Genomic DNA, 12,826 nt, shown 5'->3' with positions numbered 1-12,826 from the left:
TTGTTCAATACCTTAAAAAATTTATTCTTTGTTTATATCCAATACTTATCTTCTACAGAAAAGTATATAGGTAAAGACGTAAATTAAAGTTAACTTCTTAATGGTGTGAGTACAAATTGTGGGGGTGTGGATAATATCTTTACAAAAAGTAAGTACTTTCTCAGTTGGGCTTTGTTTGGGCCATGATCATTTTAGCCTTCAAATCATTTTCGTTCATTAGGAAAATTGTTGGTGAATTTCTTTTCCCACACTCCTGAGACACATTTTTGCATTTATCCGTGTTATTTTCTCCATAATAATTCATATTATTTTTTATTTTTATCCAAACTCTAAAAATCTCAATATTTGATCAAACACGAGATGAGAAACTAGCGAAGATTGATTTTGCATTCACAGAGCAAGTGATTTCAACACCAGATTCAATCTCAACAATTTCATAAACCCTAATTCATATCTCACAGTTCATCAAGTAGCTTCAATTGGTAACTAAGTTCAATGAGGGTTCTTCGATTAGGCTTGTTGCTTGCTTTAGCATCTGGATTTGCAGCAATTTGCATTTACATCACTGGACTCTCCGATCCTTCTGTATGTATGTATGTATTTACAATGCATTATCATATCTTATTCATATTCAAAGAGATTTTTTCAATTTCGTTGAATCTAATAATTATTGTAATGTAACCATTGATACAGATCGCAGTTATCACCTTACAGATGAAGAAGCTGAATCGTTGCTTTCGCTTCACGACTCTTTCCAGAAGTGTGTGGTAATGTTTCCATTTCTGTTTAGTAGTCACTACTTTAGTTTTTGTTGTTGTTGTTGTTGCATTTGCCTTAGATTTGTATTATTTTTTGTGATTTTAGTTTTCTAGTTTGTTCAGGTTATATGTATGAATCTATGATTGTTTTAGTAAAATGGGACGAGATTGTGAATCTGAATTTTGGTTTTGTTTTGATTGGATGCCAACAATGTTTTGATGTAAGGCACTTAACCATTTGGTCTTGGGTTCGATCCCTGACTGGTGCGTGCGTACGGAAAAACATTTGTTGGGAGAGGTCGACCAATCTCAGTTACCTCGAGGGGATTAGTCTCCGCAGTTGCGCGCGGAGGATACCCCTTTGGTTTACCAAGAAAAACAAATTCAGCAATATTGAATGTTGGAACTTTGGTAAAGGTTAGGGAAATTTATTGAACTGAATTTCAGAAGGCTATTTTTTAATGTTGAATGATATTGTGTTTCCTTGAAAGGATTGTGGTGGCGAGTTGTGAAATACTAGTAGTTTATGAAAACTGATTGCAGTGTGGTATTTATTTTGGAGTTTAAATTGTAATATATTGGTTCCGTTTTGTTTTCTTATAGTCTTAATCTTCCAATCTTTTTTACCGAGTAGAAATTATTTGGATGATTTGACCGAGTAGCTAATTTATGTGCAGAGTGCAAATGGACTTGGTCTGAAAGCAGCTAGCGGCAGTGATTATTGTCAAACCACAATTAGTTTTCCCAGTGACACTATCCCCAAATGGGTAAATATCCCTAATCAATCACTGACCTTATTTTATGAAGTAAAATATAATATTTGCATATATGATCCTAAAAAAATATGTTAATTATGACAAGCTAGAACCCACGGGGAAATAGTTTACGCATATTCAAAATTATGGATAGTGATATACATATACTTTGTCATATTTAGTTTAAAAGTAGTTAAACAATTGTTGACTTATGGAGGTTTCTTTATTGACAGAGAGATCCCAAAACTGGTGAACTTGAAGCTCTATCTTTTGATTTTAATCTATGTGAAGCTGTTGCCACATGGGAGCAGGTAAGCAACTTGGTCTGTGCTATTTGCGATATAAACCCAGGTGCTTTGGATATTCTATTATAGATTTGCTATTAGACTGTCTAAATATATATTTCGTACTGTACTGCAAGGCTGTTCAATTACCCGTACCATCTTATTGATATTCATGTCAGCTCCCTTTTATTTGTTTTTTGCAAGTGTTGTAGAATGATGAATTTATGATGTATGGCTTCCATTTATTGTTGTGTGTAATGACTGCCCAGGTGCGGAACAGCACCACTATACTCACCAAGGAATTCATTGATTCTTTACCGAATGGATGGGAGGAGTATGCATGGCGCAGGATCAATAAAGGAATACAACTGTAAGTAACTGTACATCTGGATCTTACGAAACTATTATTTAATCATCATTGAATAATGGTAGCCTACACAGAATAAAACCAAATTAAATTTCATTTGAAGTCATTCATTTATTAGAAATGTACTGAGCAAAGTATTAGTATACTCTATATACTGTAGTTGACTATAAATTGCCACAAAAGTTATGAGAATTTCAAAACCTCAAATGGTATGAAGCTTTCTTTATCCTAAAAGGCAATAGATTTTGGCATTGAGATCTTCATCTCGAAGTAAGGCATGTGGTATATCACGTGAACTAGGACAATCTGTAAATTTGTCTATTCTAAGACTTCTTTTAATTTGATGTTGCGAACAAACCATCCCTTGAATTAGCGGTGTGAGTGTGAAAATTCAATATTAGGAAATAAGTAGGCTTATCTCGCACAATATTACAAGGTTCACCGGTTCAGCCTACAGTCTATCATTCTCATGCTCTTATAGAAGTGATAAAATCTTTTCTTATGCCATCTCTTCCACTCTACCTTGATTGCTAAATGCAACATGGGCTTGTCAATCTCAATATATAACATACTCCCTCCCTATCACAATATATGTCACTTTGGGAAAAAAATTTGTACCACAATATATGTCGCTTTATATTACCAATGAAGCATTTAATGCTATTTTTCTTATTATACCCTTAACTAGTTATTACTCTCTCTTCTTTTAATTCTTCAATTTATTCTTTCCATACCATAAATGAAGGACAATTTTGTAAATCAACTCATAATCTCTCTTTTCCATACAACATTAATTACCTTTCTTAATATGTGTAAAAGTGTCAAAGCGACATATATTGTGGGATGGAGGGAGTAATTACCATATTCCATGTTTACCTATTTATAATTACTTATAACTATAAATTTAGGGGTTCTTAAGAAAGAAATTGATGTTAGTATAAAGTCTCACAAATAGGATTCTTCTGTGTTGCAGCAACCGCTGCGAGAACAGGACCTTGTGCATGGAGAAACTTTCACTAGTGCTCCCTGAAACACCACCATACTTCCCTAGACAATATGGGCGCTGTGCTGTTATTGGTAATTCGGGAGATCTTTTGAAAACAAAATTTGGAAAGGAGATTGATGGTTATGATGCTGTCTTAAGAGAAAATGGCGCTCCAACACAGGTTAGTTGATCAACAATGTTTTTCTGCTTTTCTTTCTATTTTGTCATGAATATTAAGACCTTGCCAACTAAGTTATATTCAAAACTGCAGAACTATACTGAATATGTGGGTAGGAAAAGCACATTCCGTCTTCTAAATCGAGGATCTGCCAAAGCGCTGGATAAAGTTGTAGAATTAGATGGTATTGCTAATTCTTATGAGTTCCACTTGTTACAATGCCATTGTTAATTACTAGTGCCTTACATAAATGTTGTTTCTGCAGAGCAAAGAAAAGAAGTCTTGATAGTAAAAACAACCATTCATGACATCATGAACAAAATGATCAAGGTATGTTTTGTTATCAATGGAAATCACCGTATAAGATCCTTTATTTGTTGTACCACATGTTCTATATGACCATTTGCAAAGCAATCGGCTTTTGTCTTCTGCAGGAACTTCCTATAAAAAATCCTGTATATCTCATGCTAGGTGCTTCCTTTGGTTCAGCCGCAAAAGGAACTGGGCTTAAGGCTCTTGAATTTGCCCTCTCCATGTGTGATTCTGTGGATATGTATGGTTTCACTGTGGATCCTGGCTATAAAGAGTGGTAAATAAATTATTTGTTTGAAATTAGCATTTCTGGTTAGCTACTTCTTTCTTCGAAAGGGGATTACTTGATCAGTATGCTTTATAAATTTATTTCAGGACAAGATATTTCTCTGAATCTCGTCAAGGCCATACGCCGTTACATGGTAGAGCTTATTACCAGATGATGGAGTGCCTGGGAGTAAGTAAACTATCCTTACTACTGCTGGTAAAAATCATTTAGAAATAGTTAAATTTAGCATCATGCATTGGAGATGATTTAAAATTCTGGCGTTCATAGGTTCAAGTGAAGTGTCAATTATTGAAGTGTTCGACTAATGTAGTATAAAGCATAAGCAAATGGTGTTTATTTTGTATTGACTTGGTGCCTAGCAGTATGAGTACAATCATGTTTCTTGTTTTTCCAACCATTGACGTTCTCTACCTTTTTCGTTGTTAAGCTGATCAAAATCCATTCTCCCATGAGAGCTGATCCAAGCCGTGTGGTAAAATGGGTTCCAAGCCCCCATATTATTAGGGCTGCTAGGATTGCCTCAGAGAAATTACTAAGGTAAATGATACCACTTCCCTCAATTTTTTCTTTATTCCCCTTAAAACCTTTTGTATAGATTTTACCAAGGGCATATAAATGTATAATTTTGATGAAGCAACTATTCAAAAGTTTAAGCTGTTAGATGAAAGCTCGTGAATGGTTTTATGTTGCTTCTCTAAGAATAATAGGAGTATCAACTCTTAGTTTCTTTTGCTCATTCTCCTAGTAAGACAACTTAAACTGTGACAAATAGAATAATAAGTAATTTGTAAGTCATGTACATGAGTAGACAAAGCTTCATTTAGCATCACTCATTCGGCCCTGTTAGTTTACCATTGTACGGCAATATTATCTTTCAAATGTAATATTTAGAGATAGCAAGTAGTTTGTTGCTCTATGGGCATACAATAATGATCCCGAATGCCTAATGCTATCCTTCAGTTGTCTGATCACACATTGCATATTATTAGTTGTTAGTTGAGCTTGACTTTGAGTAGATTAATTACATCCAAAATTAGTTGGACTTTCTTAATTCATTATATATTTGCAGGAGAGTTGGAGCAGGATCTGAAGATCCATTGCATTCTTGTTCCATTACTAAGAAGCAAGTTAAAAGAAATTTAAATGCCCTTTCAAACCTTCGAAAGGCGGCACTTGATCATATAAGGTATGTGAAGAGGGCAACCATGTATCCTCTGGAGCATAGTCTAGGACATGGGTTGCTTTGCACTGTGCCAACTGATTGAACCGTACTGAGATTCTATGCATCCAATTTTTGCTGTTGGAAAGTATCATGCTGCCTTACCATTCAACTTCTGTTAATATATGTCATCAACTTGAAAAAAATGGCAACTGAAGTTCCTACTCAGGGTGTGGTGGCATATATGCAAAAAAAAAATTGATCTTTTCATTCTTTTTAGTTTGAAAACTACGAATACTTGTATTTTTGGTTGAGGACAAGATAGAACAGCTAGGACACAATGTTGAGGCATCTGTGCTGTTTAGTTGAACCATAACAAGTTGACCTGTAATGATTTTTTTATTTATATAATTATATAATAGGAATAATAACTGTACACCCATAATATAAAAAAGTTTTACACCTTTTTAGTACTTCAAATTTATTTACACTATCTGTGTTTATTTTAGATGCTCTAGAGGAACATATCTAGGAAATGGTATTCACTTTTGATGGAGCAATTTCGAGTGTTTGAATGGACAAAATGCATAGAAATTATTGCAATAGTAAATCTCCATTTTTTAACCCAAAAAAAGCTTTGCAAGACAACATTGCTATTTGCTAAGATGGGGGAAATCATATCTAATCTACCACCAATGTTTGAAACTTTGTCAAATATCTACAACGATGGACAAGTAGAATTTTAGGTCCCCTACGTCCTTTCGGCGTAGAGAGTAACATAATCAGTATTAATTCAATAAAAACAAGATAATATATATGTTAATTTTAGTGCATACCAAGCACACATTTTCACCCACCATTTGAATTAATAAATTTCAATGCATTTCACTTGATCTGATGTGGCGAATCAATAAGCTCCACTATAATCCTACGAGGTTCTGTTTGTTTTAGCTTTAAAAAAATGAATTTTTTCTTTATATTTTTGAAAATGGATTTTCTAAAACCGATTTTCAAAGTATTACAAGTTTTTTTATATTTGTTTTTTTTCTAAATTGAAACACTAATTTTGACATCATATAACATAAACACACATTATTGAAGATAAAAACATAGTCAAAATAACAATTTTTTCACAAAGTTGTATTTCAAAAATGATTTTTATGAAAATCTATTTGAAATAGTTTCAAAATTAAGTGATTTTTCGAAATTTTGATATCCGAAAAAAGTTTCAATAAAATGATCAAATACCTAAAATCACATTTTAAGAATAACTATTCAAACCAAATTTTCATTTGAATCTTTTATAAAAAGTTTCTTTGTAAAATTTTTTTACACAAAATTATGTAACACTACAAGAATCTATTTAAAAAAAATCTATAACAAACAGACCCATAAAGAAGCATTATTTATCTATGTTAGAGTTATATTAATGATGATGATTACCCTATGGGTCTCTTGTTTTTAGTCTTTTAAAGTTTGAACACTTTTCAGTTCTTAGGGAGAAACATTTGTTAGAAGAGTTTAATTTCTTAAATAAACGTAAGTTATTTCGAGTAGATTAATCTCTGCAATTACATGCGAAATATATCTTTAGTTTTAAAAAAAAAAGTTTGAACACTTTTTTTCCTTTCTTATTTTCTACAAATCATATACAATTTTAAAAATACATCTTATTTTCATATTGTTTTTGGAGTTTTTCTACTATTAATGTACAATTTTCACGGTTATTTAGCATAATTACTCCCTAGAAATTTATGAAACATAGAAAATAAGTTCCCTTCTTTTGACCAGATTTTTATGCATGACAATCAAACTCAACTTGGGTTGTAGGAGCAACTGACTAACCACTCGCATCAAAATTAGAGATTAAACCCTAAACTAAGGTCCAAAATGATTACCACCAAAACCAATTCATTGATAAATGATATCATACCTTTAAAATTTTAACTAACTTTCTATTTAATACTCCCTCTTATCCTAATTATAAGAAAGTATTTAATTTTTAGATACATTCAAAATTTGATATATTTAGACAATAATATAAACTAAATATATCAAATTTTTAATATATCTAAAAAGTGAATCTTCTCTTATAATTAGAGCGCGGAGTATCAAAATTGTCTAATTAATTATTACTAATAATTAATAAGCATGTATCTAGTGTAGATCCTATGAGATCATCTTTAGAAGCCACCAGATCCACAATTGCAATAGCTAATGAATCACTTTAATTTTATAGAGAGAACAAATAAAACAAACAACAACCCTCACACTTCAAAACACAACATTCATATTTCTTTTTGCTACAGATTAACCTCACTCACTCACTCCGAATTACACTTTCTCTGTTTTCTTCCTTTCTTTCACAACAAATCAAAACCCTATCCCTAATTCTGCATTTCTAATCTAGAGAGAACAACAGAATATTGTTACAGAGGGAAAAAATGGCGGAGATTCAGCCGGCAGAGGGGCAGATAAACGGTGGCGGAACCCTAATTTTGAACTCTACCGAACCAATTGGAACAAAGCGCCAGAGAAGACCAAGTGTTAGATTGGGCGACATCGGCGTCGACCCACCTTACGATTCTCATGCCCGACGCAATAACAAGAGTTGGAAACTCGCCTTCGATCACCCACGCAAGGAAAAAGATTCAAACGCTTCAGGTAAACCTTCAAAGACTCGACCTTTAACTAATTTGAGTACTATTGCTGATTTCAACCAAACCCTAGATGGTCATGAAAGAGAAGGGAATATTGATACTACTGTTGCAATTGGTAGCTGGAAGGTTAAAGAATCTAAGAAAAGAGGTTCTGTTGCCACCAAGAGAGTTAGATCGAATTGGGTTTCGAGAATTGATGAAACTGGTGGTGGCGGTATTGGCGCCGGTGTTGTTGAATTAGAGGAAAAGTATAGTGGTGCTGAAGATATTGATGATGGATATAGAGAATTCGATGTGGAAAATTCGGAAAGTCCTTTGAAAGAACAAAGCCCTATTCATTCAATGGAGAATTTAGGGCTTGATGGGCATAGAAGGTCTTTTAAGGGTAGGGATCATCATGATGGAATTGAGTTATCTGGGCCATCTGAAAATGATGTTAGAAATCAGAATGATGGGAGGATTAGGTGTGGAGAAGATGGGATTAGGATTTGGCTTAATGGATTGGGATTAGGTCGTTATGCGCCCGTGTTTGAAGTGCATGAAGTTGATGATGAAGTTTTGCCAATGTTGACATTAGAAGATCTCAAAGATATGGGAATTAATGCTGTTGGATCCAGAAGAAAATTGTATTGTGCTATTCAGAAGCTTGGTAAGGGCTTCTCCTGAGTTATGAGTTTTTACTTGTTTTTCTTTTGTAGTACTAGCAGGGAAGAAAAGGATTCTCAGCCATAGCATAATTCAGATGCATGTCTGAAATGAAATCGTTATGTTCTCCAATGACTTTTTTTTTTAGACTTGGAATCGTTAGGTTCTCATTTGAGATACATCCTTTTTGAAATCCAGTGCAAGTACATATAACTGCAAGTTTTGTTCGAGCAATTTGTTGGTTTTTCATTTCCTGAAGTAATTCTAGCTGTATTGTTGTCATTTGATGATAACTCATTAAAATGATGTTAAAATAAGCACATTGTAGCGCTCTTGGAAAGTTTTTTCCTAAAAGAAAAGGGAATCAATGTTCCTTCATTCTATGCATCGTTATACCAAGGATGCAATTATAAGTCTTGGAAAATTCTTGTGTAGACTGTTTTTACACTTGTTGTGTTGGCTAAATCATTCAACAATTGATACACAATCTTTTTGCAATGTAATTAATTTACATTTATAGTGTTTATTGTCGATTTTGAATTTGCACAACTTGTGAGTTTTGTCTGCACAACTCTTTTTCATCCCTTTTTTTGCGGATACCACGATGTGGTAGTGTTTCTCGACGAGTTGTCATAGAGTTGTCATTCCAGTAGAAACAAAAATTAGTTTTTCGATGCACAACAAGTCATTTCAGGTGTTATTGTCTAAAGTAATTACTGTGACTATTTAGCACATCTATTTTGTAGATATGGTCGCAGTTTGGTTTGTTGTGTGATTATCATGGATTTGATGGAATGCTTTGATTCTTCTGATTTGCCTTGTTTTTTTGTAATAATGCCATTGTCAATATCAGTGTCTGCAACAATTGTCAACACTAAGTAATAGTTTGATTTCAAGTTTGCAACTTTGTAATTTCAGTTAGTGGTAGAATCTGATCTTTGTTCAACTGTTATGCATTATTTTTTATATTATATTATAACTGGGATTAGTGGAATTCTATGAGCTGATGTTTGGTTACTGTTAGCTGCTTTTTCCAAAGCTCTTTGTTCTTTGGTGCATATGCTGTGGTATCAGAAACCTTTTGGACTTGTCCTTTTGAACGTAACAAATGTGAATTTGATGGTGATCTCTGTGGTCGGTATTGTTATAGGCAGAAATGATAACATTGCAACTAGATTCTTTCGGTGGTGCGAATTGGATCAAAGTTAGGTTATTTTTTGGTAACAGGTAGTATCTTATTATTTGTTGAAATATGATTGTGCGTATCTTCTGTGTCCTTGGATCGACACATTCTTAAAATTTGAGAAAATATGATTGAGGTTAGAGAAAGAAGCTCCACTGACAGAATCGGGTACTTGCCGAAAGGTTAGCTTGTTTACCGGACCTGGATTGGGTGCAGTCAGCACCCTTGACTGCACACTGCATGTGCAGTCAGTGAATTTAAAACCGTTGGATCCAGATCGGACGGCTTATATTTAATGATCAGAATTGTTATATTTAAACTGCATTTAAATTTGAACCGTTTGATTTCAATCAGACGAGAGTGACTGCACTGTATCCAAGTCCCTTGTTTACCTTCTACATATGTAGAGAACAAATCTGGCTTGTAATGCCTATTGACAAAACCTACCTCTAATGGGGCCACTAAACTATTGACCATTTTTTGTTGCTAGTAGATCATAACTGTTCAATTGAGAGGTAGGCTAGTGTTTGGGAAGATGAAGAATTTTTTTAATGATTGCATTAATGGAGAGTAAGTACCTAGTACTAGTACCTGATAAGTTGTTGGGAAATTATGTGCTAGTGCTAGTAAGGTGTTCAGAGCAGCATTGGGAGCTATGCATTAAATTGCAAAAATTGTATACTCATGTTATAGGTATGAGAAATCTTTTGTTGTTCAACAATTACTAGCAAGTATTAATCTTTGTTTGAGAATCTGTTGGGGTGCTGGATTCCATAGGCGTTTGACCCTAATTTATGATAGAACTACTCCGATCTATGCAGTGCAGATTTGTTAGTTTAACACAGTATTCAATCTTAGCTATTTGTTTTTTATTGGACGATCAATGGTAATTACTGCATGGACCCAATATTTTGTGCGAAATCCAAATTCGATCTATTGGACATGAGAATGGATTTTCTCAAGTGTAATTTGCACTTGAGAGAATAAAGTGTGGTTTGTGATCATTGATCAAGAGAGAGAAACATATAAAAATTTAGAGAAAATGAATTAGATGGTGTTAGATTACACTTTATTCTCTCAAGTGTAAATCACACTTGAGAGAATCCATTCTCATTGGACACACAATGTGTCCTTCTCCAAACAAGATTTTCTCGGTTTGCAGTTGCATTAAATTGCAACTTTGAATTTTCACTTATAATTATTGGAAAATGGAAAATGCTAAACAGTGCCCCGGGGCACAATGGAGCAAAAATAGTAATTTGACAGTGGAGTTTGTGCAGTCACTTTGAATTTTATATGCATTCTATAACAACTTGAGTAGATGTTAAGTTGATTCATCTCCAAAAAGAGTAGATGTTTGATTGAATATGCAAAACACTAGCACGGTTCAAGTCACTATGGGAAAAAGTTTTTTATTTCGTACATCAGTGGTTCAAGTCATCCGTGTAATTAGTTTTCAAATAATCAATGGTGATTGGAGTTGGGATCCTATCCAATGACTAGAGTCTTTCTCTCTTCTACTGTAAATATTCAGTAGCCGGAGGTAATTAAGTTGGGAGACAAGGATAAAAAGTTACTAGCTCAAGTTGAGGAGTGATGCTCGATTCTCTTATGACTGGAATATTTGTGGATGGGTTAACAAAACCTCCATTGATCTCGCAAACCACCGTGTCTCTTCTCTTCTCCGACCGGTGTGTCTTTCCCAACAAAATAGTAGCAAAGTAGTAACTAGTATTTATTTATGGCAAAATCATCAAGTAGTGATGCTATATTTGATTGGACATAAAAAGAAATCTCTCTGTCAAATATAAAATAAGTGGATTGAAGAAATAGTGTAACAAATCAAGAGAAAATAAGTGGTTTCCCTAGTGTGGTAAAGAGAAACATTGTTGTGAGAGAGTAGCTTATTTATGTCTTGAATCAAAACAGCATGAACATGAAACTTAGAAATGGAACCTTTGATAAGGTTGATGCAATGCAAGGAGTCAGAGTAGCAAATAAGATCTTCAATTGCCATATCCTTGGCAAGAATGAGGCCATGATAGATTACATATAATTTAGCTAGCATAATGTCTGAAGACCCGTGAATAAAGCCTGAGCTATTCCTGATAAGTCCCCCAAAAGTGGCTCGAACAGGAGAACCAAGACAACTTCCATCAACATTAAGTATGATGCAACGATAGTTATTGTTATTACATTTGACAAACCTGTCAATCGGTGCAACAACAGAAACAGAAGGAGTGAAGCACGACATGAAATCTTCGACCATGCTTTGAATGTTGTAGGATAGCCTATAAAGGGGCCAAGTCTTCAAAATCATCAAATTTCGATGCCTCCGCGCTCGCCGGAAGGTAAAGGCTTGAGGACCCAAATAATCAAGGTTTAACCAATCATGATTATCCCTAATTGAGAAGAAATCAATGTTGCTAAATCCAAGGTGGAACCAAAGATTTCGAGAGAAAATACAGTCTCGAACACAATGGAGGAATGTCTCATATGGAAGTCCACATTGAACACAAGTAGGTGAGGGATTCATTTTTCTATGGTTAAGCAAAGAAAGAGTAGGCACCGAATTGTAACATCCCAACCAATAGAAAAATTTAATCTTTTTGGAAAGCCTTTTAATATATTAATTGATTCCGTTGATTATTTATAAAAATAAATAATTGTTCTATTGAACAAAAAATAAAATAATTGTTTTTATAAATCATAAATTTTCATGCATTCAAGCAATTAATTAATTAATCTCTTGTAGAAAAAATAATTAATTAATCTTAAACTAATTTATCAGATTATATATGTATGGGAAAAACTACTCCCTCTAGTCCTTAATATAAGAACGAGATTACTTTTTATATACATTGAAAAATTAATGTATTTAGTCTATAATATAGTCTAAATATATCAATCTTTCAATGTATTTAAAAAGTGAAATTTTTCTTATATTAAGGATCGAAGGGAGTAAAATGTTAAGGACACATCTTAGTGATTCAAAAAAGGAAATGTTTTATCATAATTATATATCTAATTCACGTTTTAAACTTGATCACAAATTAATTACACAAAATTTAATCTTTTTCAAAAGTTTCTACTTTTAACAATATCATTGTTTTCTAAGCAATTTGACTTTTTTTTTTTTAAAAAAAAAGAAGCATTTTCACATTTTAACTATAAGGGACATTTCAATAAATTCATAATATAATATGTGTACCGGAATATTCACCACCAAATAAAAGTAAAAATCAAAACGG

General features: G+C 33.4%; 3 protein-coding genes across 3 annotated transcripts; 2 read left to right on the top strand and 1 right to left on the bottom strand.

Annotated features, from left to right (window-relative positions):
- The first annotated feature begins 227 nt into the window (after positions 1-227).
- Positions 228-5,577, top strand: LOC123916017 (sialyltransferase-like protein 2). Its single transcript, XM_045967337.1, has 12 exons — positions 228-589; positions 694-767; positions 1,436-1,525; positions 1,747-1,824; positions 2,067-2,167; positions 3,138-3,330; positions 3,421-3,511; positions 3,593-3,657; positions 3,762-3,916; positions 4,015-4,096; positions 4,356-4,465; positions 4,998-5,577. The coding sequence occupies exons 1-12, from the start codon at positions 496-498 to the stop codon at positions 5,191-5,193; spliced, it is 1,329 nt and encodes a 442-aa protein (XP_045823293.1). The 5' UTR covers positions 228-495; the 3' UTR covers positions 5,194-5,577.
- Positions 5,578-7,384: 1,807 nt separating this feature from the next.
- On the top strand, positions 7,385-8,638 carry LOC123916016. The gene is made up of 2 exons (XM_045967336.1): positions 7,385-8,396; positions 8,446-8,638. Exons 1-2 carry the CDS (start codon positions 7,532-7,534, stop codon positions 8,499-8,501), a joined length of 921 nt encoding a protein of 306 aa, XP_045823292.1. The 5' UTR covers positions 7,385-7,531; the 3' UTR covers positions 8,502-8,638.
- A 2,738-nt stretch (positions 8,639-11,376) lies between these two features.
- Positions 11,377-12,111, bottom strand: LOC123914526. The gene has a single exon (XM_045965727.1). It carries the CDS (start codon positions 12,109-12,111, stop codon positions 11,377-11,379), a length of 735 nt encoding a protein of 244 aa, XP_045821683.1.
- Positions 12,112-12,826: the final 715 nt, after the last annotated feature.

Source organism: Trifolium pratense, linkage group LG3, assembly GCF_020283565.1.
Source record: "Trifolium pratense cultivar HEN17-A07 linkage group LG3, ARS_RC_1.1, whole genome shotgun sequence".
In the NCBI taxonomy this organism is placed as follows: domain Eukaryota; kingdom Viridiplantae; phylum Streptophyta; class Magnoliopsida; order Fabales; family Fabaceae; genus Trifolium; species Trifolium pratense.
This window is presented reverse-complemented; position numbering and strand designations above follow the sequence as displayed.